Genomic DNA, 27647 nt, shown 5'->3' on the forward strand with positions numbered 1-27647 from the left:
TTACAATCAAATTATAATTACATTTTGTTTAAAATAATTCAATTAATCGTCAAAACTTTGATATGGCTATAAGAGGTCGCTGCGACTCCCCAGAGCCTTAATTTCTCGTCGATCCATTTCCTAAACAGTGGGACGTTGGTGTACACTGCTGGGACGTCCTGTTGTCCACACCCTATACCCCACGCCACTAGACCAGTCAGCTTGTATCTGCTGTTGCCGAATTGACAAGCCAAGGGAGCGCCACCGTCGCCCTGTAAGAGAAAATAATGTTAATCACTACATAGTATAAAACGAAGTCGCTTTCTCCGTCCCTATATTACTAACGACTGGACTGATTTGGTAAATTTTGGTCTTAATTTATTTGTGGAAGTCTAGAGTTGGTTTATTTTCTTAAGGGGAACAAATACTTTTAATGATCTATCCATTTGAAATATAAAGTGACATCACAACCCCTAAACTACTCCCATTCCTTAACCTTGCATTCGTTTTATCTAAGTAAAGTTATCTGTATATGTAAAAAAATACGTGTCTAATATTTTTCCATTACCTAACTGACGGACTAAATAGATTTTTAATTTTTATACCCCGTCATCATCACTATTGTTATTATATTTTATTGTTAAATAAAGAAATATATTTTTATAACCTACACAGTTGTCGTTATTTTATTTGCATCAAATGCAACAACCTCCCAGTGGTTTGAATTTTATTTGCACCTAATTTAAATTTTTGTCAAGCGATTTAAATCCTCATGGACTTCACACGTCATGGGGACGACGGAGGGGCGAGCCGGACTAAAACCACCGCGTTGTTCCTCTACTTCTTGTGACCATGATCTAGGTTAGGCCCCTGATGGTAAGTAAACACCATACACATCCGTTGCACCTAATGCTGCATCGTACCGGTGGTCTGAACATGAGCAAAATCGGTAGTAGCACTTGCTACTACTCTGTCGCCGAGGCTTTTCCTTTTCTAGAGGAAATTCCTTTGTTTGAGGGCGTCAAACGGGCAAATGGATCACCTGATGGTAAGCTATCGTCGTCGCCCGCCACACCCGCTACACAAGAGTCGTTACAAGTGATTCACCGGATTTCTGGGGTTAGCAATTTAAAGGGGGGATAGGTCTTCGAAAAAGAAATAAAAACACTCGAATATGAATAGTAAATAATTTTATTGTCAACATGGTTTATATATGAACATCTTACATTATTAATCCCGCACATTTTTCATTAATTGTCATTATGAAATTTCTAAAATGAATATAATTATAAGTCTTGCTTTTCCTTTATTCTAAGTCTAACCTCTGAGTTTGTTTTTTTAATCCACTCAATACACTTAGTATGAGTATTGCTTTACATTTAAAGTAATCGAAACGAGAGAGCGTTCGGCAGCGTTGATTGGACGGCTCCTATAAACCAACCAATCAGAGCGCCGCCTAACGCGTTAGTTTCGATTACTTTAAACATAAAGCAATACTCATACTAAGGGTACTGAATAGTCTGTCTTGAAACGAAATGACGGACTCATCTACAAAATAGATGATTGTCAATTTATTTTGTATAGAATTGAAATAATTAATGTGAAATAATGAAGTTGAAAATATCAATGATTTCATGATTAAATGGATTAATATTAATAGTGAAATGATTATTGTGATAAAAATGAAGTTGAAATATTAATGATTTTATGATTAAATGGATTAATATTATTAATCCAATGAAGTTGAAAATATCAATGAATTTCATGATTAAATGGATAAATATTGATATGTACATAATTATGTAGGTATATGGGTAAATAATGATGAATGAAGTTAAAATATGTATCAATGAATTCATAATTTAAATGAATTAAATGTATTTATGTAAGTGATGATGATGAGAGTGGATGAATGAATACGAGTAAATGAATGAGATGAAATCAATGATAGAAAGAAAAAATAAATAATAAAAACATGACTAGAAGGAAAGGATAGAAATATAGACAATAATAAATTAATCGACAAAAAAAGTACTATTGGCAAAATTGACGGCTGATCAGACGGCCTTATACGAGTAGGTTTTACGTTTAGTGAGATCGGAACGTTACTGCGTTTAGGTCTCTGATTGGTTCAATAATTTGGTGTTGACCAATCAGTACCCTTAGTATGAGTTTCCTTTACGTGAATGAAAACGAAACGCTCAGATTGGCCGGCTCGAATGAACCAACCAATCAGAATGTCGAACGTGCTCTCGTTTCAAACGATAAAGAGTTCGGCATTCTGATTAGCTGACGCGAATGAATCAACCAATCAAAGCGCCGAATATGCTCTCGTTTTGTTTTCGTTCAACGAATCTAAACGAGAGAAAACGTAATCGAAACGAGAGCGTTGGCATTGGCGTTCTGATTGGTTGATTCAATTAGAGCGCCGAATTCATTGAAAAAATAATGTAGCTTTATGGGTTTATGAGTTTGCTTTACGTTTAAAGTAATCAAAACGAGATCGCGTTCTCTGTTTGGCCGGCTCGAATAAACAAACCAATCAAAGCGCCAAACGCGTTTAGATGTAGCATCGGGTTTCTATGACCCTAGGAGGTAACATTAACCCACATTCTACAACCAATAAGAATCCAGAATAAAACGTATATTAGTTTTTCATTGGTCTGAAAGTTTGGGTCAAAATTACCCTCTAGGGTCAAAGAAACCCTATGTCACGGTACTTTAAACGTAAAGCAAACTCATTATAAGGGCACAGGTTATCAATTAGATTTTTTTAAGGTTTGCCTCCGCTCTAAGAATAAGTCCCAGCGATGCCCCATAGCGTCAACTTTTGATTCACCCAATTTCTAAACATTGGGACATTGGCGTACACTGCTGGGACGTCTTGATCGCCACACCCAATCCCCCACGCCACTAAGCCAGTGAGCTTGTATCTGTTGTTGCCAAATGGACAGGCCAAGGGGGCGCCACCATCTCCCTGCAATAAAGAAGTAGATTGTAGTAGGTATCGAATCAAAATCGATACTGTAAAACGGAGTGTAAAACTGTATAGAATTCGAGGTGTGAATAGATACAGAAAGGGGGTGAATAGATATAGAAGGGTGGTGAATAAATGTTGAGAAAATGTTCTTACATCTGTTTACCCCATTCTTCTTTTTCTCCTGTGTCGTGGGTGCGTTTACAAACATACAATTTCACATACACATGATACTCAGACCCGGAACCTCAATTTGTGGATTACATAGAGATGTTCCGTGCGGGAATCGAACCCGTTGCACGTTCTACGGCAACCAGTTGTCCAGCTACTGTGCCAACCGTGCAATCAGATAAGTATTTTTTTAGTTGCTTTAAATTAGATTTTTCTCTGTCTTTTTTTTATGTTACATGCAGTAATCGAAACTGCAACCAATAGATAAAGAGTGTAACTTTAATTGTAACTGAATATTGCATTAACCGATCCTATTTATTGCATAACTAGCCTTTTCTTTTCTCGTGTTTTTAACCAATGTGTGAAGCGTGTGGAAGAAAGTTACAAGCGAATTATTTTTAGCTAAATGTGCATATAAGTCAAACTTTACTCAACTCTGTAATTATATTGAATCTTCACTCGACTATCACTTGTAACCAATATTTAAAGCACATCCATTGTTTATTGCTAGGCTTGACAATAAGTGGTCTAGTGGGAACACTAATAGGGTTCAAAATAAAACAACTATTGTGGTCTGATCTGCTGGTTCATAAAGGTAAGCGTCCACAGGCCTGCATCGCACGCATTCCGTATGACATCATCAGCACGCATAGTATGTAGGCATTGCCGATGATGCGGTCCGTACGATGCGGATGCAGTGGACGCAGTTGTATGAGTTTCTATACAAGACAAACTAAATCCGTTGCGTGTGATGCGTACGATGCGGGCCTGTGGACACTTACCTTAAAAGCCGATTGATTTTGTTGTTGATCAATTACCCTAATCTAACTAATTCATGTAACGAAACCATTGCGCGATGTATTTCAATCCCAACGCCATATATCGAGCGAGGGGTGAAACTTTTTAAATCTTAACGCCATCTATCGAGCGAGGGTTGAAACTTTTTAAATCCCAACGCTATCTATCGAGCGAGGGGTAAAACTTTTTAAATCCCAACGCCATCTATTGAGCGAGGGGTAAAACTTTTCAAATCCCAACGCCATCTATCGGGCGATGGGTAAAACTTTTCAAATCCCGACGCCATCTATCGACGGCGGAGTAAAACTTTTTAAATCCCAACGCCATCTATCGAGCATCTATCGACCAAAGAACTTTTTAAATCCCAACGCTATCTATCGACCGAGGGGTAAAAGGTTTTAAAAACAAATTTATTGCTTTGGTTTCTTAATTTACATCTTGGTCTCAAACACCCATCTTATAAAAAAATGTTTTTTTTATATCGTCACGCCTTTTATCCCCGAAGGCGCAGCCTGCTAGGCTGCTAGGTGCTAATTACGGCACGTAACGCCACTGTACAATGTACACACACTTTTACCATTTATGTTACAAGTCCCATGTATGGTAAGCCTATTACCATATACCGGGCACAATTCCAAAATCCGTGCTACTACTGAGAAATTATATATAATAAAAGAAATCAAAGGCAAAATATATATAATGAAATTCGTTTTTATTCTTGTTCTAACGTTATTTTTTTTTATAGAAAATACTAATGACTTAAATTAAATGTATTTGAGCATTTATTTTAATATCAGTTAATACATACTTATATGTATAATTAAGGTAACATTTTGTCTAGTGTATAATTATTGCAATTGGTTTTACTTTATAGTATAACTTATATTATAAAGTCTTAAAAGGAAAGAATGTATAAATGGTTAGGAGATGTATATAAACCAAAGGCACTCATGAAACAAACCTAGTAATGGGTTACCATTACCGCGAAAATATCAAGTCAATTGATCGCGCCGCACCGCATCGCCGTCGCATCTAGATCGCTCACGCAGGACGTCGCATTATTCTTCATTAAAACTATTACTTACTACTTATAATTTGACGAAAATGAATGACATACAAACTGTATGAAAGATGATAACGAATAAATTTATAGACATAACACACGTAATTGTTGAGAGTTCCATACTGGCCTGTTGTACTGGGGGTGGAAATACAAAGATTTTGACGATGAATATAATGCTGGATGCTACAAAAAGGGGATGAAAGATGAAATGAAGCTTGATAAATCGAGAAAACGTTTACATTTTAATATGTACACAAAGCCACAGTAATAAGTATACACCCAACATAACTATAACTATGCAATACCTTTACATGTGTGGGTAATTTTATAGTAATGTGCATAAAAACAAACGTAATAGCCAAACGCCTATTACGCACACATTGGTAAATACTATAATTTTTGTGTCGGTATACGTATTTTTATAATTTAATATATGGGTAAGGTTAATAATATTGACAATCGATGATATCAATCAACATTTTCAATTGAATAGACGTAGTGCTCGTGGACGAGTGGTTAATGAACCGGTTTCAAACATCGTTTACGACAATGTGGGTTCGAATCTAACCAAAAGTATTTATTTTATTTATTTACTATGTTGTTTTTCTTTGTTTTGTTATGCTTTGTTTTTGTTTTCTGTATAATAAAATCAAGGTATCAATGAAACAGATTCTGAATAAAATAACATTATTTTTTATTGTAAATAATTTATTATTTATGTGTTATTATGTCCAATAAGTAAAAAAACATGAAAAAATTGGATGAAAAAATATCGTGGTGCAATTATTTAATACAGACACGTTTAACATTCACAATCTATAGCTATTTAAATTTAATTAGGCTAATACGAGTGGTGAAATGAATCAACATGTTAAATGGAAAGAAATTATGACAATTTCCAACATCTTAACAATAACATCACTTCACCGTCTCCTTTAGACTTTCGATATTCCTAGCAATGGACAAAAAATCAAATTGCGATAACGTGTGTATTCAGTTATTATTAAAATTTGTTTTTGTTCACATTGCTAAACAATTATGAATGTTATGTCTGTATAAATAAGGTTTACAATTACTAAGTAAAATAAATTCAACTGCAATACACTTATGATTCCACTAGTTAAAGTAATTCGTTCACTATAATCACACCTATGCCGCACACATTTTTACACCATTATATTTTACCTTTATCCAAATGATCAAATGTTTATTTAGTATAAAATTACAACATTATTTTCAAAATTAAGATCAACCTAGCAGATTGTAATTGGTTTTGTTTTATCGATGAGCTATTATTATAGATTTGTAATTGTTGTGTTCAGCGCTGACTTGCTGCAACGTAAAACGGCAGAATGAAGGTGATATCACAGATTGCAGCATAGGCGCGCGTTGTTACGCGTGTGGAGAAGAAAGCATTGGAAGTAATCCGAATCAACCTTGGGTTCGGGCACAATGCCGTGGTGGCTAAACGAAGAATTCATCTCTGGATTTACTTAATTTGCGTCGTTAGCGTGATTCTATATCCCATGTTTCCAGAATATCCATATCAGCCGACCCATAACTACATTTCTTGTTTTTCCTCTGTGGATACAAAATAAAAGAGTCAATTATAATAATAATAATTTGGTCTATATGATAAAAATAACCTTATATATTTAGATACTTAGGTTGTTATATAGACTTATAAATAACTTGAGTTAAATTAATTTATTTATAAACATAAAAGGCAAATAATATATAATCATAAAAAGTGAAGAACAAAGAATAAAATTGAAATAAGTAGTAATTTGTATAGGTAAAGAATATCAAAATAATGTCTAACTGTTACTCACCAATATTCTTAATCGCTTTACAATATCAAATAATTTATGTGTTCTTCTTCCGCAAAACAACGACTATGTTATGTTTATATGTTTATACTTTAACTTTGTATGGATAGATATAAATTAAATTAAACACGACTATGAGTTGTGGATAATTATTAATAAATACTCGTAGACTGACAACTAAGAATACAAACTTTTTATAATGTGGGGTGTTTGAGAAAAATATTGCGGATTGTCGGTAGTTACTTCATAAACGGGCCAAATAAAATAACCTGAGAGTTCTGTGGTTGCCTCAAACATTGTAAAGTTTTATTTAGATATTGAAACGTTAGAAAATTTGCATTCAATAATGTTTAAAAAATGTTACAAAAAGAACGTGATGCTGGGATCGAACCGGCGCCTCGTCACTTTATCCGCAAGTGATATCCATTGCGCCATACGTGTAATTAAAGTGACAATCCAAATATCGTATCTCATTGAATAACATAAAAAACGATGAGAAGATATTATATTTATATGGGTATAATATTTGTAACTCGATCGTTCCTTATTTGATTTATTCAATGTTTGTTACGTATTGTTTTTATGTTTACCCTTGTTTTTATTTATATTTCATTATTGTATTAATGCGTATACCCTCACGAAAATGATATTTAGTATAAGTGTATGCGTGATGAAACTGTGTGCGTAATAGGCGTTTGACTATTAGTTTGTTTTTATGCACATTACTATAAAATTACCCACACATGTAAAGGTATTGCATAGTTATAGTTATGTTGGGTGTATACTTATTACTGTGGCTTTGTGTACTATCAACTTTTCTCGTCGATTTGACTAAAGCTAGTCACCGCCAATTCAGCCGATAGTACTTTTTTGAAAACACATTTTTGTTTACAAAATCCACCTTTCAAACGAAAAATGATGATTTAAAAACTAATAATAATACTAGAATGATCTAAATTTATTCCGAGTATCGGTAGGACGTCGCTTCGAGTCCCCATTGGGCCATTTTGTCGTCCACCCAGTGGGCGAAGAGTGGGACGTTGGTGTACACTGCTGGGACGTCCTGTTGTCCACACCCAATTCCCCAGGCCACTAGGCCCGTGAGCTTATACCTATTGTTCCCAACAGGACAGCCTAGAGGAGCGCCTCCGTCGCCCTGTGCACAAATATTCATTTTTACTTAAAAATCTTTTTGCAAAATTGCCATGCCTTGATGAAGCCATTACAGAAACCGCTGACTCCCAATGTTTGATTAGCGAAGCAGAAAAAGCATTAGAATTAAAAAGCGAAATTCCACATTAAGAACGAGTCGAACTAGAAATGCCATTTCATATTGAGTTTAAATGTAATTTCAAAAGTCCAAATAATCAATTCCTTTTATCCGCGTCAAGCATGCGTTCTAAAGTTGGCAGCAACTTTAGAAAAATTCAGTTAAATTTTTCATTTTAATTAGTCATCAATAAGGGTCCCCAAACATGGACTCTCTGTTCATCGATATTTCACGCTGTTCTCTCAAAAAAGAAGAGGACACCCAAACATTTTTTTATACGGGGCTCCGTCAAAAAACGCTAAGCCACTATAACCAACAGAACTCTTGAACACTACTCTGGACAATAGACATCAGAAAAACAAAAACAATCTCGAAGTCCCATGGACATGAACAACTGTCATGAATCCCACAACGAATAAGTCTTTAATGGAATTTGAGGCAAAGGAGCATGCATAAACGGTGATAAACGGTCAGCGCCACCAATTGACACACCCAATATCAGAAGAGTCACAACGGCATCACTAGAAATATGAGGTATAATTATTCACTTCCCATTTTAACAAAAAAAAAAATGTATCTTTAAAATGTAGAAAATAGACCATAACTCCCGAACGACTGCACCGAATTGGATGATGTTTATAATATTTGAACCATTAACCGCCACGTCGCGTCGGTCACTGGTAACTGACGCTTTGCCTTCAACAACTCACTTCAACTTCAACAAGTCACTGGTAACTGACGCTTTTCTTTCGGCAGTAATTGCTTTAAACCAATTCACCAGCTAAAGCACCCCTGCAAAGCAGAAGCCCCCGTTTAGACTCTAGACAGACTGACTGCATTTCAACTGCAATCCAACTTCAAGTTGCAGTTTTTTATGTTAAATGGGCCGACGTTTTGTCCGCTATCTCGCCTGATGGTAAGTGATGATGCGGCCTACGATGGAGCACGTCTGCCCATAAGCAACCTATTCACTCGGGCGTTGAAGATACCCAGGTTATACCCATCAGATGAAATGCAGTCCGGCATTTTGCTTTCAAAATCACCAGCTAAAGCACCCCTGCAAAGCTGAAGCCTCCGTTTAAGCTAAAGGATCTCATCCTACCTGACAGGTATCCTTGCCGGCCTCTCCGCCAGCACACACGAAGCTGTTATGCAGCTTGAAGTTGTGTCCAAGCCGGGTCCTCCTCAGCAAGGATTGGCAGCGGCTGTACGGCACCATATCCAGTTCCACCTTCTTCAGGATCACGGCGTAACGGTTTTGGAGACCTGGTGAAACAATGGTGTTATTTACAAGGTGACAATTTCGATTTTGTCATAAATATGACGCTGTGGTTATCGCAGAGTAGAACATAATATTGAAGATTGAGCAGCATAGAGAAGCAGTCGAAGTTTAGAAAACCTTCCTACTTTAAGGAAGAGAAGTTCCATAGCACAGCGGTAGACTTTCATGGGCTGCTGATGGTGATAACTGCCTTTTTAAGCGAGGAAAATCATCCAATATCTTCTCCCGCCTTGGGCGAGACGAGAGGGAGTGTCAGACTCTTACTGACTAAAAACCACCCCGTTCCTACTCCTGCTTTTTGAGTCCCGGTAACCCGTTAGTCAGTATGCAGCTCGAGGTCGTCATCAGCCCCAGTGGGCCCCATCTGTGGTGATCTGATGGCTCTTTGAGGCGCGCGCGGAACGCGACACGTCGTACGCATGGGAATCTTTTCAGGTCTACTGGTATATTCCTATCTACTTAAGTCTACTGATCTTTTTTTACATTTGATGGGTCGACGTTTGGCCGCTATCTCACCTGATGGTAAGTGATGATGCGGCCTACGATGGAGCACGTCTGCCCATAAGCAACTTATTCACTCGGGCTTTGAAGATACCCAGGTTATACCCATCAGGAAACACAGACTCCGGCAAAGAATTCCACTCCCTAGCAGTTCGCACAAGGAAGCTTGAAGTGAAGCGCTTCGTGCGAGTGGGTGGGATATCTACCATGAAGCGGTGGCGCTTCGCCGATTGTCTTGTGGTTCGATGATGGAAATAAAATCTTCTCCACTTACCAAAGTGGCTCTTGCCCCATCCATTGGCGACGCAGTTCTTGTGGCTGTCGAAGACCTCGTCCTGTTCTGGCATGCAGATCACGTTGATGTACTCCGAGATCGGCAGGGGGCTGTCCAGGTACAGCAGTGCGATGTCATTCTTCAAACTCTTTGGCATGAAGTCTGTGAAAAAGGAAAAGATATGAATAATGGTTGTGTGGGTGAAGTAGCGTGATCATGGCTTCTCTAATAGAACCCGTGGAAGAGCCATGCTTCGGCACTGCTGGGCCGGCTCGACCGGAGTGATACCACGGCCGAGCAGAAAACCGACGTGAAACAACGCTTGTATTGTATTTCGTTGTGTGAGTGAGGTTATCGGAGACCCAATAATACCCCTTCCCAATCCCCGTTTCCCCAACAATTAAATTCCTAACCTCCAAAAGGCCGGTAACGCACTTGTAACGCCTCTAGTGTTTCGGGTGTCCATGGGCGGCGGCGATTGCTTACCATCAGGTGATCCGTCTGCTCGTTTACCGGCTTATACCATATAAAAAAGCCTTTTAGCTAAAAGTACTTACTCTCGTGGACAACTACGTTCTGTACATTTCGCTCTTCATATGGGAATATCTCTTTGATAGTTTGTGTGTCCCACTCGCCAGCTCTGATCTTTATGCCTCCGGGAGCGTACCTGGAAAAACATATTTAACTTTCGTGAGACATACTAAATTAATTATTATGTTAACGGCTTACTCAAATACTCACATACATAACACTACCTCCCATTAAAGCCGTGACAGATATTTTTAGAACACTTTATACCTAATAAGGTGACTGGTAATTAGTGAACGATATTTAAACACGCGATTGTACTCACGATTACAAACAACTTTCCCAAAGAAACTTTTTTGTATACACATTAGTTTTATTTTTATCACAATAACATAACAACAAAATTTCGCACGCCCTATACATATATGTAGGTACATTCGCTTCTGCCTTTTAAAGAAGAAAAGGCAGTTGTGATCCTCACCTCTGAGCAATATGGGCACCAGTCATCACCACCTGAGGATGTATGAGCACTCCGACTCCTCCATACGAGGAGTTGTACCTGTCCAGGATAGCCACCACCCAGGGGAACTCGCCAAATTGGGATTCAGCACCCTGACGAAATAGAAAGATCAAATTAGATGCCAATATAACCTTAAATCTTCTTTACATGGGTAATTCAAAATACGGTCTCTGATTGGCCAGCTCCAATGTACCAACTAATCAGAGGGCTAAACGCAGTAACGTTTTGAACTCGTCAAACGAAAACAAACTCATACTAAACCCTCAGAAGAGTTTCAATTAGGTATGTGAATCATGGATGCCTATTTTATGGGATAGGTTCATCTGATGATCGGTTGAATAGGTTACTTATGGGCAGACGTGCTCCATCGTAGACTGCATCATCGCTTACCACAAGGCGAGATGGTGGTTAAACATTGACCCATCAAATATAAAAAAGGCCAAATTACCTCCCTTCACAATCTGATTCCCCAACAATGCTTAAATTCCTAACGCCCAAAAGTCCGGCAACGCACTTGTATCACCTCTGGTGTTTCACGTCCCCATGGGCGGCGGCGATTGCTTACCATCAGGCTATCCATCTGCTCGTTTACCGGCTTATACCATAAAAAATCTACTCACGCCACCACCGGTAACGGTGATTCCACCAACTCCATTGGGGTTGCGGTAACCGCACCCTTTGGCCTGGTTTGGCTCGGGTTTGGGTTTCGGCTTGGGTTTGGGCTGTTCCGAAGTGTCCTTGGGGATGGTACAGCAGACCTCCACACTCTCCTGACACTGTCTGTCTATGTCGTTATCTTCTCCAAACCTGGTGGAATGAGGAGTTGTATCAGCTGTGGTTTGTGATTTCAAGCTTTTTATGATAGTCATTATTTTTTTACTTAAAGTTATTGTAATAATTTACGGTTTGTACAAACAACGCTACAGGAAGTGATTTTTTTTAAAGGTTACCAGGGCTTTCTCCTATGTCGTGGGTGCGTTTACAAACATACAAGTTCACATACACATGACATCCAGACCCGGAACAACAATTTCCTACTAAAACAGCCCGTAAAAATCCACTACGAACCTACGAGCCTCCTTTATTTCAGAAGGTTTATTTGTCATAATCTCCATGTTAAACAAGCGAGTTACACATCGTAGCGTAAAATAATGCCGGAGCTATGGACTACCTAGCGGGTTATCGAGGCTCCGGCTCAAAAAGCAGGAGTAGGAACGGGTGGTTTTTAGTCAGTAAGAGTCTGACACTCCCTCTTGCCTCACCTAAGGGAGGAGATGTCATTAGATGACATTCCCCCTCAAAAAAGGCGTCAAAGAATATCTGAAAAGGTTTCTGACAATTTGACTTGACTGCACGGTTTGCACGGTTACTGGGGCTGCCGCGCAACGTGTAGCGGGTTCGATTCCTGCATGGAACAACTCTTTGTGTGATACACAAATCTTAGTGTGGGGCAATGATTTCTTTTTTAAGAAAATTATTTTTTTTAGTTTTATTCAAGATCTTAGTTGATTCTCACCTGATGTCCAGCGTGCCCCACCCGGTAACCGAAGCGTTGTTCACGTCGACACCGACTTGGTTTGCGTCACAGAGGTAATACGGAACACACTGACAGGCCTCGCCATTTTTATCCGTGAACACTGAAGTCCCTTCCGTCGGTTTCACTGTGATCTGTAAAAGGGATTGATAATAAATTAATTACTTGAATTACCTAATTATACAGTATGGAGATCACTCATATGACTTAAATGAAACTACAAGTAGTACTCGTCTACAGAAGCATAATGCAATTAAATATTTCAACGAAAATCGAAAATTATAAAATTTTCAAACCAAATAAATACTTAAATTAATCAAGTATTAAATTCTGTGTGAACAGCTCCATGTAAATGATAAATGATAAATGATAAATGATATTTATTTCTGTAAATAGATTATAAAATAACACTTTTACACGTCAATATTTCAAATAGCTAGATGAGGCCGGCATTTCCTATCCGACTACTCTGAGAAGAAATGCCGAAACAAACTCAGAGGTCATAGTCTCTTTTAAAGTCCAGACAAAATCAATTAAAGATGTCGGAGAACCGTGCAAGTTTATTCTGTAGAGGTCTTTTGAGGAAAGAACCACAGCAGTTTGAGCGGACCTGTTCAGATGGCAGCACGCATGTGTCAGTTTACAATGAGCTCAGCTGACGGCTGTTGCTGAATGATCCGACGAACAATACCTACCAAAAGAACATTTGGGTAGGCCACACAAATGCTCACACTGTCAGAATATAATTAACTACAAGTGAAATGACTAGGCAAACTCTCGCACGGTCCTCAAACTAACAATTTTAAAAATAATATGTGAAAACAAAAAAATATCGAATGATATTAATGTATATCATGTCAAATTGTATAAAAATGTAACTTGTGTTACAAACATGTCAACATGACCTGTGCGGACATTATAGCGGCTCACTCCCAAGCCTGACTATCATCTAAGTAGTCTTTAATTTTATAAAAAGCTTTACTATACAGTTTTTCTTTAATAACATTTTTAAATTTATTCAGGCTTAAACTTTGAATATCGCTGGGAATTTTATTGTGTACCTTGACCACAGAAGATCTGTAATGTTGTAGGTTGTCTAGGAATGTTACGGACATGCGACGCGGCTGTTATAATGCCGCATTTGTAAAGAGTGTTCAAATTAGCTCAAAGAGAATAATGCACTTTTTGGCTTACCTACTGGGCCTATTTCGCTCATTTTTCGTATATCGTCAGCCAAGATGATAACAAATATGTGGTTTAAATTAAGTCATAAGAGGTTTCCCCATATAGTATACCCATGGATTTAATGAGACCCGTTTCTTGTACAATCAGCCAAGTGATTTAGTCATGAAGGAAATACAAAGAGGAGATGTCATAACTGGATTTCCCTTTAACATAACGCGTGACACTTTACGGGGAGCGCGGGACGTTACAAACCGCGCCTCTCTCTATGTCCCATCTAGCGGTCCCATACTACAAACACGTTGCCTATTGTCCACATTTTAATGTGACACTTTCTGAGCGCTTATAATTGCAATGTTCTCTTTCACAATTTGTCAGTGGTGTCTAAATAATCTTAGAAAGTATAGATAATTCAAAAAAAGTCACATAAGTACTTTGCCGTTGTTAGGTTTCAAACCCGCACCCTCATGAATAAGAAGCGGGCGTCTTAAACCTAATACACAACCATACTATTACTGACAAATCGTCGGAAAAACCCCCAATGTTACTTTAACCGACACGGTAATCGAACTCAAGAGGCCTTGCTCGACAGTCCCACTTCCGTTGAGGCAGTAATGAGAAGTAGTATTCTTGAAAAACCCAATAATAATATTTATGCTTTACTCGGAAATATTTATAGAAGGCCTTGTCTTAAACTGCATATTCATGTTTCATCTACTGAGCATAGGTACACAAGGTACAAGGTATTCCGGGAAACGATGAGATTACCAATAAATACATAATATATTGTGACTGGTAATTAGTGAACGATATTTAAACACGTGATTGTACTCATGATTACAAACAACTTTCCCGAAGAATCTTTTTTTGTATACTCATTAGTTTTCTTTTTATCACAATAACAAAATGCGCCGATTCTTATACGCTTACATCTCGCGGGCAACGCGCAGTAAGCACGCTGGCAGCTAGCAGGCCGCATCGTACGCATTCTGTATGACGTCATCAGTACGCATCGCATGTAGGCATTGCCGATGATGCGGTCCGTACGATGCGGATCAGTGGACGCAGTTGTATGAGTTTCTATACAAGACAAACTAAAATCCGTTGCGTGCGATGCGTACGATGCGGGCCTGTGGACGCGTACCTTAAAATAATGTACTTGTAACCTAAACTCCTAAACGACTGCATTGAATTCTATGTACCTATTTATCGTTACTTATGTACAAGGAAAATTAAATTTTTTTTTTTTTTTTTTTTTTTTATTCTATTAAGAAAGCTTACAGACTAATTACAAAACTAATAAAAAATACATGATACTTAAATTGCTAATAACAAGCTTCCACAAGTAAATAATATTTCAAATTCAATTCACCCGAAGTCCCCAAACTTGCAACTTATTGTTATAAGATTAGGTGCAGTTTGAAAAAGTATATAATTGCTATCAATAATTGTTTTGCAAGGTCCAAGTACTTGTTACAATTTTATTTATGGAAATGATATGAAAACCAAAGACATATACTTATATAGGTATAGCAACACTACAGTTTGTTCGCCAATAACTATTATTCTCGTTCAAAAAATTGTTTGGCTAATATTCGCCTCGTTGTGCTAGCAGAAGTACAAAAAAGATCAATGCTCAACTCACGTGATAGGTTATTAAAACTTGACGCGCTCCTGGCAAAGAAAGCGTTTTGCCTATAATTTGTAGAATTGAATGGAATGTTGATAAGTGGACGTTGACGCAAACATAGTTGATTTGTTCTTAATTCTAACTTAGCAACAAGCTCAGAACAGTCAATAGTGCCATTTGCTATATTCATTAAAAAGCATATATCATTTATACGTCGTCTATATTCGAGAGGTAAGAAATGATATCTATGGCAACGATGATCATAGTCTGTCGAATACTGATGCGCCCTAAAGTCAAGATATTTTAAGAACTTCTTCTGTATAGCCTCAATACGAGACTTATAAATATCATATTGTGGATTCCATACCTGAGACGCATATTCCAAGTGACTACGCACAAATGAGCAGTACAAAATCTTTATTGTTTTTATGGATCGGAAGGAAGCAGACGTTCTTATTATAAATCCTAGAGCCTTTGATGCTTTTTTAACAATAGACTCGATATGCTGATCGAATAATAATTTACTATCCAGTATGACACCAAGATCTCTGATGGAATTGACTTTATTAATGCTATGACCATACAATGTATATCCTGTACCTATCAAAGACTTTTTGCGCGTATAAGTGACGTGATAACATTTGGATACATTGAGTTGTAGCTTATTTAAGTTACAGTAAGCTTCGAATCTGTAAAGATCTTCCTGTAAGAGGTGTACATCTGATTCATTATATATTATTTTGAGTATCTTCATGTCGTCAGCATAGAGTAGAATGTACGAGTCTTTAAAACAATATTTTATATCAGAAATGAATAATATAAATAATAGCGGACCCAAGATTGAGCCTTGAGGGACTCCTGAGGGGACAGATGTCCAACCTGAAGTATAACCCTGAAGCACCACTGCTTGAGTCCTATTTTCGACATAAGAACAGAACCACCGATACAAGTCACCGTGTATTCCGGCTAATAACAACTTGTCCAGTAACACACGATGATCAATACGGTCGAAACATTTGCTGTAATCGGTGTAAATTATATCGACTTGCGCTTGCTGATCCATCCCTTTGGATATGAACTCATGCGCAAGGATAAGGTTAGATGTGGTTGACCTTTTTCTAAGAAATCCATGTTGCTCGTCACCTAAATTACATTTGACCGCCTCACAAAGATCGGTATACACAAGACGTTCAAGAATCTTCGAGAACAAGCATATCTTGGATATGGGACGGTAATTTTCGACATCGCATTTGTTCCCTTTTTTAAAAATTGGCGTTACGTAGGCCGATTTCCATATCTTGGGGACAATTCCTTCGGACAGAGAGCGCCTAAACAAAATGGTCATCGGTGCAGCCAAGCTAGTAGCACAGTTAACAATAAATAATGGTGGTATTTGATCAGGACCGCCAGATTTATTTAAGTCCAGTGATTTAAGCAACTTAAGTACGCGGGCGTGATTAACTTCGACAGAGTTAATGCTTGTTGCGTTATCACTAGAACATGTACCGCGAGGGCTATCTGTGTAGTAATTACAGGGTTCCGGTTCTTGAAAGGTGGTAGAAAAATAAGAAGAAAATAAGTTGCTAATATCCTGACCTGTACAAGCCGACATATCCCGGTACGTCATGACATTTGGAAAAGTACCAACATTTTTTTTACTTTTTACGTACGACCAAAACATCTTAGGGTTAGTCCTTATAGAGGATTCTATCTTCTCCATGTAATCTTCAAAACATTCCTTTTCTAAGATAATGGCTCTGGATCGGAGAATAGAAAATGAATGGTAGTCCGATATATTACCATACGTTTTGTATTTATATCCCGCCTCCAAACAAGATAACGACCATCAAATAGTTCACTATCATATATATCGTCCACCAACCAAGTCTCCGTAAAAACGATGATATCATATGAGTTAAGACACACATTATGGAATAGATTATTTGTTTTTGTACGTAAACCACGTACATTTTGATAATAAATGTTAAATGCGAACATTATGTATTAATACTATAAAACATATGATTGACGTTTTAAAACACAAAATAATTAAAATTATGTAGGTAGAATAAAATAAACTATACGAACGAGTCGAGCACAGTAAGACACAGTGTCCAAAGAATGATAACATAGAATTGAATAAGTTTTGGTAGCAAAAAACGGGCGGTCTCAGGTAGTTAGTCCTACGTTGAGTCGAACAATAACCCGTTTGCAATCGCACTGAGCGCAACATAATGTCGCAAATTGATAAATACGAGACGTAATTGAAAAAACAAAATAACAAAATCTTACTTAGACACAGTGTGTCAATACACCGTGTTATTTGGAAAACGTGACGTGCACACAGTATTATATGGTTCTCAAACTGTAGTGTTACTAATACATGGTACAATCGAGACAATTGTAAGAAGTTCAAGTAAACATTTATGAGTAATTTAAAATGAGATGTTAACAGTAATCTGTGAAAGATTATACTAGTTTCCCTAGATCTTTTTCCGTTTTGATTACGAGCACCGGTGATGTATCCGTTTTTCTTGCGTGTATTTTCGCATGTTTGACCCACACATATCGAAAATCCATTTCACTGGCCGCTTTCTTAGTTTTCGATAGCAATAATTTATTGTTCATCGTTAAATGGTCATTGATAAATATTTTACCATTACCAGGCAAACCAATATGACTAGCTATCAGACTAGTAGTTTTAGATTCATATCTAGCTGCAGCTATGAAATCCTCTTTTACATATCTATTGCAGAATCCAACGATGATGGGTTTCGTATGTTCTTTATCACGCGTAGGCACTCGTGCAAGAAAGTTTATCTGGGTTTTGCAAATGGGGTAGTTAATTTTCTGACCAATCTTGGTTATAACTTCAAATAAATTTTCATTTTTAGACTGCGGTATCCCTTTGACTTCTATATTATTTAAGCGCAACCACTGATCTTTACTCTCCGCTTCATCATCCAATTTATCCAATCTAGCTTGGAGATCATCAACCTGAACCTTCACCCCCTGCAGCTGCACAATCCGTTGTTCCATATTTTCTATTTTAGCGCCGAATGTTTTTATTATATCATCGAATTGTGTCTGAAACGAGCCCCTCAGGTCAACAAATTCATTTCTTAGCGCTGACATTTCATTCTTCAATCCCTCAAGAGGAGCCAATTTTGCCGCCAAGGCTCGGATTTCCATCAGGACAGCAGAGTCAGATTCCGATATCGGTGACCTTGGTGAACTAGGTAGTTGCGTAGCACCAACATTTAACTGCCTGCACTTATGGCAACGCCAAGAGAGCTTCCTGTCACCCAACTTACGATAGCCACCCTCGGTAATACCAGCACAATGATAGTGCAGTGACTGGTTACAAGCTGTACATTTTGCACCCTCCGACAGCTGCTCGCCGCAAGAACCGCACTTCTGTGATTCCATATTGCAATTACTTAATATACAGCTGCACAAAGTTTGAGATCCACTGGATAATTTATTATTTAAAACGATAGGTTTCCGATAAAACGACCGCAAGCTACTACGCCCACGACGGAACTGATATATATAATATTTATTTATACCCAAGCGAGGTTGAGGCAAACTACAATGTTTACAAGTCAATAACATATATTTCGCATTAAAAGCACTAAGTATATCTCTAGAATTACCTGGAATTATGACATGCAAATAATTAGGTACCTAATAAAATAAAATCCCCTATTTTTTCATGCAAAAGCCTATATTTTTAAATTAAAACTGTAATTACAAAGCCTACAAATTACTAGCTTTCCGTTTTACAGTACCTACAACGAAATAAAGCAACGTAACGCCTTTTATCCCCGAAGGAGTAGACAGAGGCGCACGTTACGGCACGTAATGCCGCTATACAATGTACACTTTTCTCCATTTATGTTATAAGTCCCATGTAATAGGGGGTGAGCCAAGCTTCAGGTACAGGGTTCCCTGTCTATTTCAGTTTTGAACGTCAAAACAATTTAAAAAAATCATAATGTCTGTCTGTCTGTCGGTCAGTCCTCTAGTTGCTTTATTTGCTCGTTCCAAAGTGTAGCTTCAAATGGAAAACGAGCAAGAAACGCCATTCGTTACTCTTTTGTCCAATAAAGTAACACAAACTAAATGAATACATGACCCGTTATGAGTAATGATGATGAGACCAATTATTATAATGAGGACAAATTCACAAATAAAAATGACACATAAAATAATGATGCACCCTTAAACATGTCATTTCAGGGGCCCACAAACTCGCAATGCGGCCCTGAGTCTGAGAACCCAATTTTCTTTAATATCTCACGCGATTAACAACCCTTTTGCATTGGTGTAAGGACTAATATAGCATGAACTACGCAATATTTTCCATGCAGGTCTAGTTCTACCCAGATTTCATCCCACTCACGGATTCGAATCCTTCTCTTGCGGTATTGGAAGGGGGTGTCCCAAATACTTCGATCAGAAGTGAGGTGTCCACTGGCGTTGAAGTCAGAGGCGCCTTCCCTCTCGTTGTACCTCTACGATGCTGATTAAATAACATTATACATACATAACTTCACGCCTGTCTCCCATGGGGGTAGGCAGAGACAACGGAACGCTAATTGCTACGAATCTTACACACCTCTTTCGCTTCACCAACAGTCATCAGTCTTTCAGGATACTTTTAATTTGGCCTTTATTTAATATATAAATAATAACATAATATTTGTAGCTTTTCCTTAAAGGATGCCCAAGAATCCTTTTGCCTTAAGTTCATACAAAATATATACAAAATTTTGACAATTAATATTACTTCATTCATCCATTTCTTTCATCTCTTTCACAAAAGTTCAAGATAAAAATAATCTTCTTTCACTCGAATACACGTCACACTCTGGCATTGAGTCCAGGAATCGAAATAAAAAATAATACCATGGGTTCCAAAATACGTATATCATCCAATCGAAAAAATTACAAGTAATCACTAATCAAAATAATTTTAAATTCCGATAAATTAATACCAACAATGCCAAGAAAAAACCTGAGTTACTTGAAACTCTCGAAAACTTCACTGTATTGACGTGGGCCCGCAAACCTGTAGATGAAACGCCGTACCCAGAATCATTTAATGGTTACTTAACCAGTCCTTAGCAATTGTTATCGGAATAAAATCGTTACTAAGGAATAGTTTAAGTAACGGAGTACGGCAGTTTATTGATGGTTTGAATTAAAAATAATTTCACAAGTTACTCACATCTTCTAAAGCCGGTGTTACGGGGCCCACAGGTTTTGTGGTGGGTGGCGTCCCGAAGATACCCTCAAGGACTGAAGGGTCGATGGTGGACTGGGCACAGGCCAGGCCTATGCATACTGCTAGAAGAAGATAACGCATCGTGTCTGGAAAAAAAGAAAAGGTAGAATAAAGTAACTATTTAATGAGGGTAAAATACGTTTAATCACCTATATTCTCCCGTGGGTGGCATATAACCGAGTGAGGGACAAAGGTGTTTGATGAAGACCGGGCATCAGCGCTCTCTAAACCTTTTATCAATTTTCTGCCTAGTGTACGTATACCACTACCTCTACTCTTCCCGCGGGTGTAATATACCCAAGAGAGGGAATAACGTATTCCACGAAGACCTGGCATCAGCGCTCTCTAAACTTTCTAACTACAAGTTTTCTGCCAATTGTGGATCTTATAACAAATCCCCTCTTAAAATAGAGAGAGTGTTCCTCCTCTGGTGTTGCGGGTGTCCATGGGCGGCGCTGATCGCTTACCATCAGGTGACTCGTTTGCTTGTTTGCCTCCTATTCCATAAAAAAAGAGAGTAAAGTTCCATTCTCTAGTTGTGGACTATCACTGGCTGTTGATGATCATGATCATGCTCGAAACAAAATTTGAACTAATCTTCTCCACAGACTTTAAAGTGTGGGAGAGCCATGCTTTGGCACTGCTGGGCTGGCTCGACCGGAGTGATAAAACTGACGTGAAACAACGCTTGCGTTGTGTTTCGTTGTGTGAGTGAGGTTACCGGAGGCCCAATTACCCCCTTCCCAATCCCCGATTCCCCAAGAACCCTTAAACTCCTAACCCCTAAAAGGCCGGCAACGCACTTGTAAGTGGTAATGCCTCTGTTGTTTCAAGTGTCTATAGACAGCGGCTATTGCTTACCATCAGGTGATCCGTCAGCTCGTTTACCGGCTTATACCATAAAAACACAGACGTCAGACTATTCACCTGTTTTATTAGTTAATAATTACGTTAGAATATCAACAGTTGGACTTGTATACTTTATGTTGATATAATATCTAGCCAAACGAGTTTTGTAATGACACCTCTAGACTGTATTTCCCCTAGACACGGACACAGAATTGAAAGTATGTATCTTAATGTTGTAGTGTGAGTTTTAATAAATCCATGTTAAATCCGAATGCACGGTTGTCGCGGTGGCTGGGCAACTGGCTGCCGTGCAACGTGTCGCGGGTTCGATTCCCGCACGGAACAACTCTGTGTGATCCACAGATAGTTGTTTCGGGTCTGGGTGTCATGTGTATGTGAACTTGTATGTTTGTAAACGCACCCACGATACAGGAGAAAATCCAAATGTGGGGCAACATTTTTTAAATTAAAAAAAAAATCATGGTCCCTTTTTTTGAGGGGGTAAAATCATTCAGGGACTTCTCTCACCTTGGGCGAGGCGAGAGGGAGTGTCAGCTTCTAACTGACTAAAAACCACCCCGTTCCTACTCCTGCTTTTTAAGCCGGAGCCCCAGTAAACGAACTAGGTAGTCCGCAGCTCCGGAAAACAATCATGATCTAAGGTCGTTCAAGTTACATCTGAACCGGTCCTATAGCGAATTATTACAATAATATTCTTGTCTTTATAAAACTGGCTCCTATTCCAAGCTGTTGTTATGTTATTTAGCTGATTTATTAGTTGTTGGAAACTACCTAAATACTAAATCTTGTTTACGACTTTACATTTTATCTTAAAGGAAAAATATAGCAATGTAGGTACCTATAAGTATGGTTTTCTATAGAAGCATGCATCTAAGTACCGTACCTATTTCGCGAGCTGCGGACTATCTTTTATTTTTAAGGGGAAAATGATCTAATGACTTCTCTCGTCAGGGCGAGGCAGCTGTGGACTACCTAGATGGGTTACCTATGGGTGGCTCGAAAAGGTCTCGGGTTCGATTCCCGGGTCGAGCAATGAATTACTGGATTTTTTCGGTTTTTTGAAAATGTCTCAGTAGTAGCACGGAGTCTGGAATTGTGCCCACTATATGGCAACAGGCTCACCCCCTATTACATGGGACTTATAACACAAATGGTGAAAAGTGGGTGTACATTGTATAGCGGCATTACGTGTGCTGTAATGTGAACCTCTCTGTAAACCCCTTCGGAGATAAAAAGCGTGACGTTTGCTTGCTAACCATACAAGTAAATTATTGTTTGTAATTCTCTGTAAAGTTGTGTTATGTTTCACGGTGTTAGTGAGTTTAATGGGGGCCTAATCACTCCTCCAAAAAACTGGCGACTCACTTGTAACTGCTCTGGGCAACCATCAGAACATAACTGCCATTTTAGTGGGGACAGAGTGTACATATAAAATAAAATACACCGACGTGAAACAACGCTTGCGTGGTGTGAGTAAGGTTTTTTTTTATTGGGACTAGCCCGCCACAACCTCCCATACCGCTGCAACTCCTGTGCACCAGGATCTACAGTAGATACAATCATGAAAACACCGGAATACTGAAGTCCGGCGCGTCCCAGGGACATGAATGACTGTCTTGGATTCCGCAACGAAACAAATCAGATGTTATTAGAGGAGAAGAAAAAGAAAATTATAGTTTCCACTATTCCAGAAACATAACTGCCAATAAAAAGTTTATTGCTTAACCTTTTTATATGATCATATGAGAGCTTCGCCCGAGTAAAAAGTATCCTCTGTGTTTTTCCAGACCATAATATACATAAACATCTAGGCTTATAAAAAAATGGAGTGTCTGTTTGTAATAAAATGTAAAATAACCTCTTTTTACTACATGCATATGAATATACATGCGATACATACCTATACCAAAATAATATTTATTACATTTTTTATCTGTCTGTCTGTCTGTTTAATGTGGCTAATTTCTAAAATGGCTGGACCAATTTTGACGGGACTTATTGGCGGGTAGCAAAGAAGCAACATAGGCTACTTTTATTTTAGAAAAAAAAAACACAAATTTTGCCAGAAGTTATTATACAATGCGGACGAAGTCGCGGGTAGTTATAATTTTGTGCTTCACGTTTTAACTCACGTGTCAGGCTCCTATACGTCAAACCGTGATGGCTATTGGTCATCAAACCAGATATACTGTAGATATACATAATTATTCAACAACAATGATGCGATATTGTTTTTTTATAGTCTGAACCCATTGGGAGTGACGTCACATTCTCGTTCCGAGGTGTGCAGAGGTCACAGCCTCGATTCGTAAGGTCAACTATATAATTGGTCATATTTTCCAAAATTGTTGAAACATAAATTTAATGTAGGTTTCAAGTGAATCGTCGTACTCAGAGTCATTTAATGGTAACTTAACTCAGTTCTGCTTTTTTTATGGTATAAGCCGGTAAACGAGCAAACGGATCACCCGATGGTAAGCAATCGCCGTCGCTCATGGACTCTTGAAACGTCAGAGGCTCTCCTCATGGCTCTCCCACACTCAATTGTGTGCTTGTAACTGATTAAGTCTGTGAGAGCCATGCTTCGGCCCGATTGGGCCGGCTAGACCAGGTAATACAACGGCCTCACAGAAAACCGACGTGCAAAAACGCTTGCATTGTGCGAGGTTACCGGAAGCCCAATTACCCCCTTTCCTATCCCCGAATCGACTGATACCTCGACAATGACACAGTCGACGGCACATAATACATATATTAATTACTATTAATCATATTGTTCAAGACCTATAGTCATTTATGGTAAGGTAAAAAAAGACATTTATAAAATTAAGACGGTAAAATTTTCGAAAAAAATTACACGTGTAAGATTACCCTCAATTTTTAAGGATTCCTATTTTAGTTATACCCGCGTTCGCGTAACCTATGTGTTACATTTTACGAAAGAAATATACAAGGCGAATAATAAAAGGGTCGCAGTAGAGGGCGCCCTAGACTGGATCTGGATGTCATGTGTATGTAAACTTGTATGTTAGTAAACGCACCCACGACACAGGAGGAAAATCTTATCATTAAATTATCTTAGAGTTCTTGAAATCCATATAACAAAAAGAATAAAATTAACTCTATTCACAGAAATATTAAATCTATATAGTTATCTTTAAGATTTATTTATAAGGAAAGTCGTTGACACCTGTTTTTGCATTTAAAAAAGTAGTTATTATTTTCCTTTTTTTTACATTTGATGGGTCGACGTTTGTTCGCTATCTCGCCTGATGGTAAGTGATGATGCGGTCTACGATGGAGCACGTCTGCCCATAAGCAACCTTTTCACTCGGGCTTTGAAGACACCCAGGTTATACCCATCAGGAAACACAAACTCCGGCAAGGAGTTCCACTCCCTAGCAGTTCGCACAAGGAATCCTACATGTAGAGGTAGATTTACTTCTACCCACAATTTATTACGTGCATACAATTGCCGTTCTTTCCCGTTTCCCGTAAAAATATCGGGAAATTCTCATTCAGCACTCCCCGATACCCAGGCTTGCGGACGATCTCCAGGGCTGCGGACGACCTAATGGGTTACCGGAGCTTCGGCTCGAAAAGCAGGAGTAGTAACGGGGTGGTTTTTAGTTAGTAAGAGTGGCACTCTTTCGCCTAAACCTCACACGAGACGGGAAAATTCAATGGATGATTTTCACCCTCAAAAAAAGGATTCCCCTAGCGTAATACAGATTGCTACGCTTAGTATTTACCAGCTGTGTAATGACTGTCAGTCACACCCGCAATAAAAAGGAGTCTGTATATTATTCCAGACCATAATCTACCCCTGTTCCAAATTTCATCCCGATCCCTTCAGCCGTTTTGACGTGATTGAGTAACAAACATACATACAAACTTTTGCATTTATAATATTAGTAGGTAAGATAAATTATGTCACTTAACTTCAAAATCAGATAAATCCAGTCTACCTTCATGAGAGATATGTAAAAAAAGTGTAAGCCGGTAAACGAGCAGACGGACCCATTAGACCTGATGGTAAGCAATCGCCGCCGCACATGGAAACCCGAAACACCAGTGGCGGAAATAATCAGGTTTTAATTATTTTTACGGCAGTATTTTTCTTTAATATGTCTGTAGCTATTTCAGTATTAAGGGTAAACATTTTTTATGGAATAAGTGGCAAACGAGTCGACAAGTCATCTGATGGCAAGCTATCAGCGCCGCCCATGGACACCCGCAACACCAGAGGAGTCACAGGTGCGTTGCCTGCCTTTTAAAAAGGAGTATGCTCTGTTCTTGAAGGTTTGAAGGTCGTATACATTATTTAAAAAAATAATTGGTTAAGTAATAAAATAGTTTATATCGTTTATAGAGTAATAAAATCTTAATAACGTTTAACAAAGACAATATATCAATAATTTTATCGATCTACCGTCATAAACAAAATAATATATTTTATGGTATAAACCGGTAAACGAGCTGACGGATCACCTGATGGTAAGCAATCGCAACCGCCCATGGACACTTGAAACACCAGAGGCGTTTCAAAGTACGTTACCGACCTTTTGAGGGTTAGGACTTTAAGGGAATCGGGATTTGGGAAAATTGGGAAGGGGGTAATTGGGCCTCCGGTAACCTCACTCAACGAAACACAACGCAAGCGTTGTTTCACGTAGGTTTATCATGAGGTCGTGATATCACTCCGGTCGAGCCGGCACAGCAGTGCCGAAGCATGACTCTCCCACACTTAAAGAATCAATTTAAAACCGAGATTTTTTACAATTAACAACAAAATTAATAATAAACAATCAAATTTAATAACATCAAACATGTTTTATTACCAACCAAATCCCTAAATGCATAAAAAACTAGAATTCAATCTCATTATTCACAGTCTACCTACATTGTACAGAAAAAACTGACTAATTTCATTCTAATAGAGCAAAAAATCACAAAAAAAAACTGGATTCTTGATTAGAATACGAACTTTAGAACAACAATAAGCATCTCATGTTAATCAAAGTCACATCAACACACGCTAACTAACAAATACGAAAACAGAAAAAAACATCGGCTTACCTCACTTTTTTCCAAAAAAATCACAGCACTAGTTTAAAAAAATCACTATTTTTGTCGAAAATTTGCAATATAGGTTATAATTTCGTCGTTAAATGCTAGCTTTTGGATTATTTTATAGTTTTAAAGCTATTTTTCTTGTTTGAGAGCACGTGTTGTCATTGCGAAGACGATTTACCGACTGACACTTGATAGTGAAGATTGGTTTAATAAAATAATTAACATACTGAGCTTACGTCATGACAAGCCGGGCCGGTTTTGCAAGGCTGTGTGCATGACCGACAATTCTATTATAAGTCAAGTTTCTGATTGTTTTTAGGATGTTATTGTACTAGGTTGATAGCTACCTAATCCGGAGCTGCGGACTACCTAGCGGGTTTACCGGGGCTTCGGCTCAAAAAGCAGGAGTAGGAACGGGGTGGTTTTTAGTCAGTAAGAGTCTGAAACTCCTTCTCACCTCGCATTGGCGAGAGAAGTCATTGGATGATTTTGCCTCCTTAAAAAAAAGCGTTGTAGCTAAATGGGCATTTAATTTGGGAAAAATAATAGTAGTAGTATTTTCGAGTCTTACCACCGTATTTAGAGTTATTGAATGGTTACAAAATATCGTTACTAAGGAATAGTTTAAATAATCATTAATTAAATGTCTCTGAGTATGGCCGTCTGAAACGGTCACATCACATACTTTCACAGCTTAGCTACATAGCATACCTCTGGTTCTCATGCAAGTTTAACCCCCTAAAGTTATTCATGTCCTAATCCGGAGCTGCGGACTACCTAGTGGATTTACCGGGGCTCCGGTTTGACAAGCAGGAGTAGGAACGGGGTGGGTTTTAGTCAGTAAGAGTCTGACACTCCCTCTCGCCTTGCCCT

General features: G+C 38.3%; 2 protein-coding genes across 6 annotated transcripts in view; one reads left to right on the forward strand and one right to left on the reverse strand.

The window, feature by feature from the left end:
• Positions 1-26968, reverse strand: LOC118278585 (phenoloxidase-activating factor 2-like). 5 transcript variants are annotated; one of them, XM_050703872.1, is made up of 10 exons: positions 26778-26968; positions 20772-20914; positions 19944-20063; positions 12709-12860; positions 11813-11999; positions 11154-11284; positions 10702-10811; positions 10145-10306; positions 9190-9353; positions 1-251 (listed from the first exon to the last, which is right to left on the reverse strand). In XM_050703872.1, exons 2-10 carry the CDS (start codon positions 20907-20909, stop codon positions 39-41), a joined length of 1377 nt encoding a protein of 458 aa, XP_050559829.1. In that variant the 5' UTR covers positions 20910-20914; positions 26778-26968; the 3' UTR covers positions 1-38. The 5 variants fall into 5 exon arrangements, with proteins under 5 accessions (XP_050559829.1, XP_050559832.1, XP_050559831.1 ...); XM_050703874.1 differs by lacking the exon at positions 1-251 and adding an exon at positions 1878-2956; XM_050703873.1 differs by lacking the exon at positions 1-251 and adding an exon at positions 4619-7973 and having other exon boundaries at positions 26778-26967.
• Positions 1-27647, forward strand: part of LOC118278646 (Kv channel-interacting protein 1) — a 173650-nt gene that overhangs the window by 63687 nt on the left and 82316 nt on the right. The window lies entirely within an intron of this gene.

The sequence above is a fragment of the Spodoptera frugiperda genome, chromosome 24, assembly GCF_023101765.2.
Source record: "Spodoptera frugiperda isolate SF20-4 chromosome 24, AGI-APGP_CSIRO_Sfru_2.0, whole genome shotgun sequence".
Taxonomy (NCBI): domain Eukaryota; kingdom Metazoa; phylum Arthropoda; class Insecta; order Lepidoptera; family Noctuidae; genus Spodoptera; species Spodoptera frugiperda.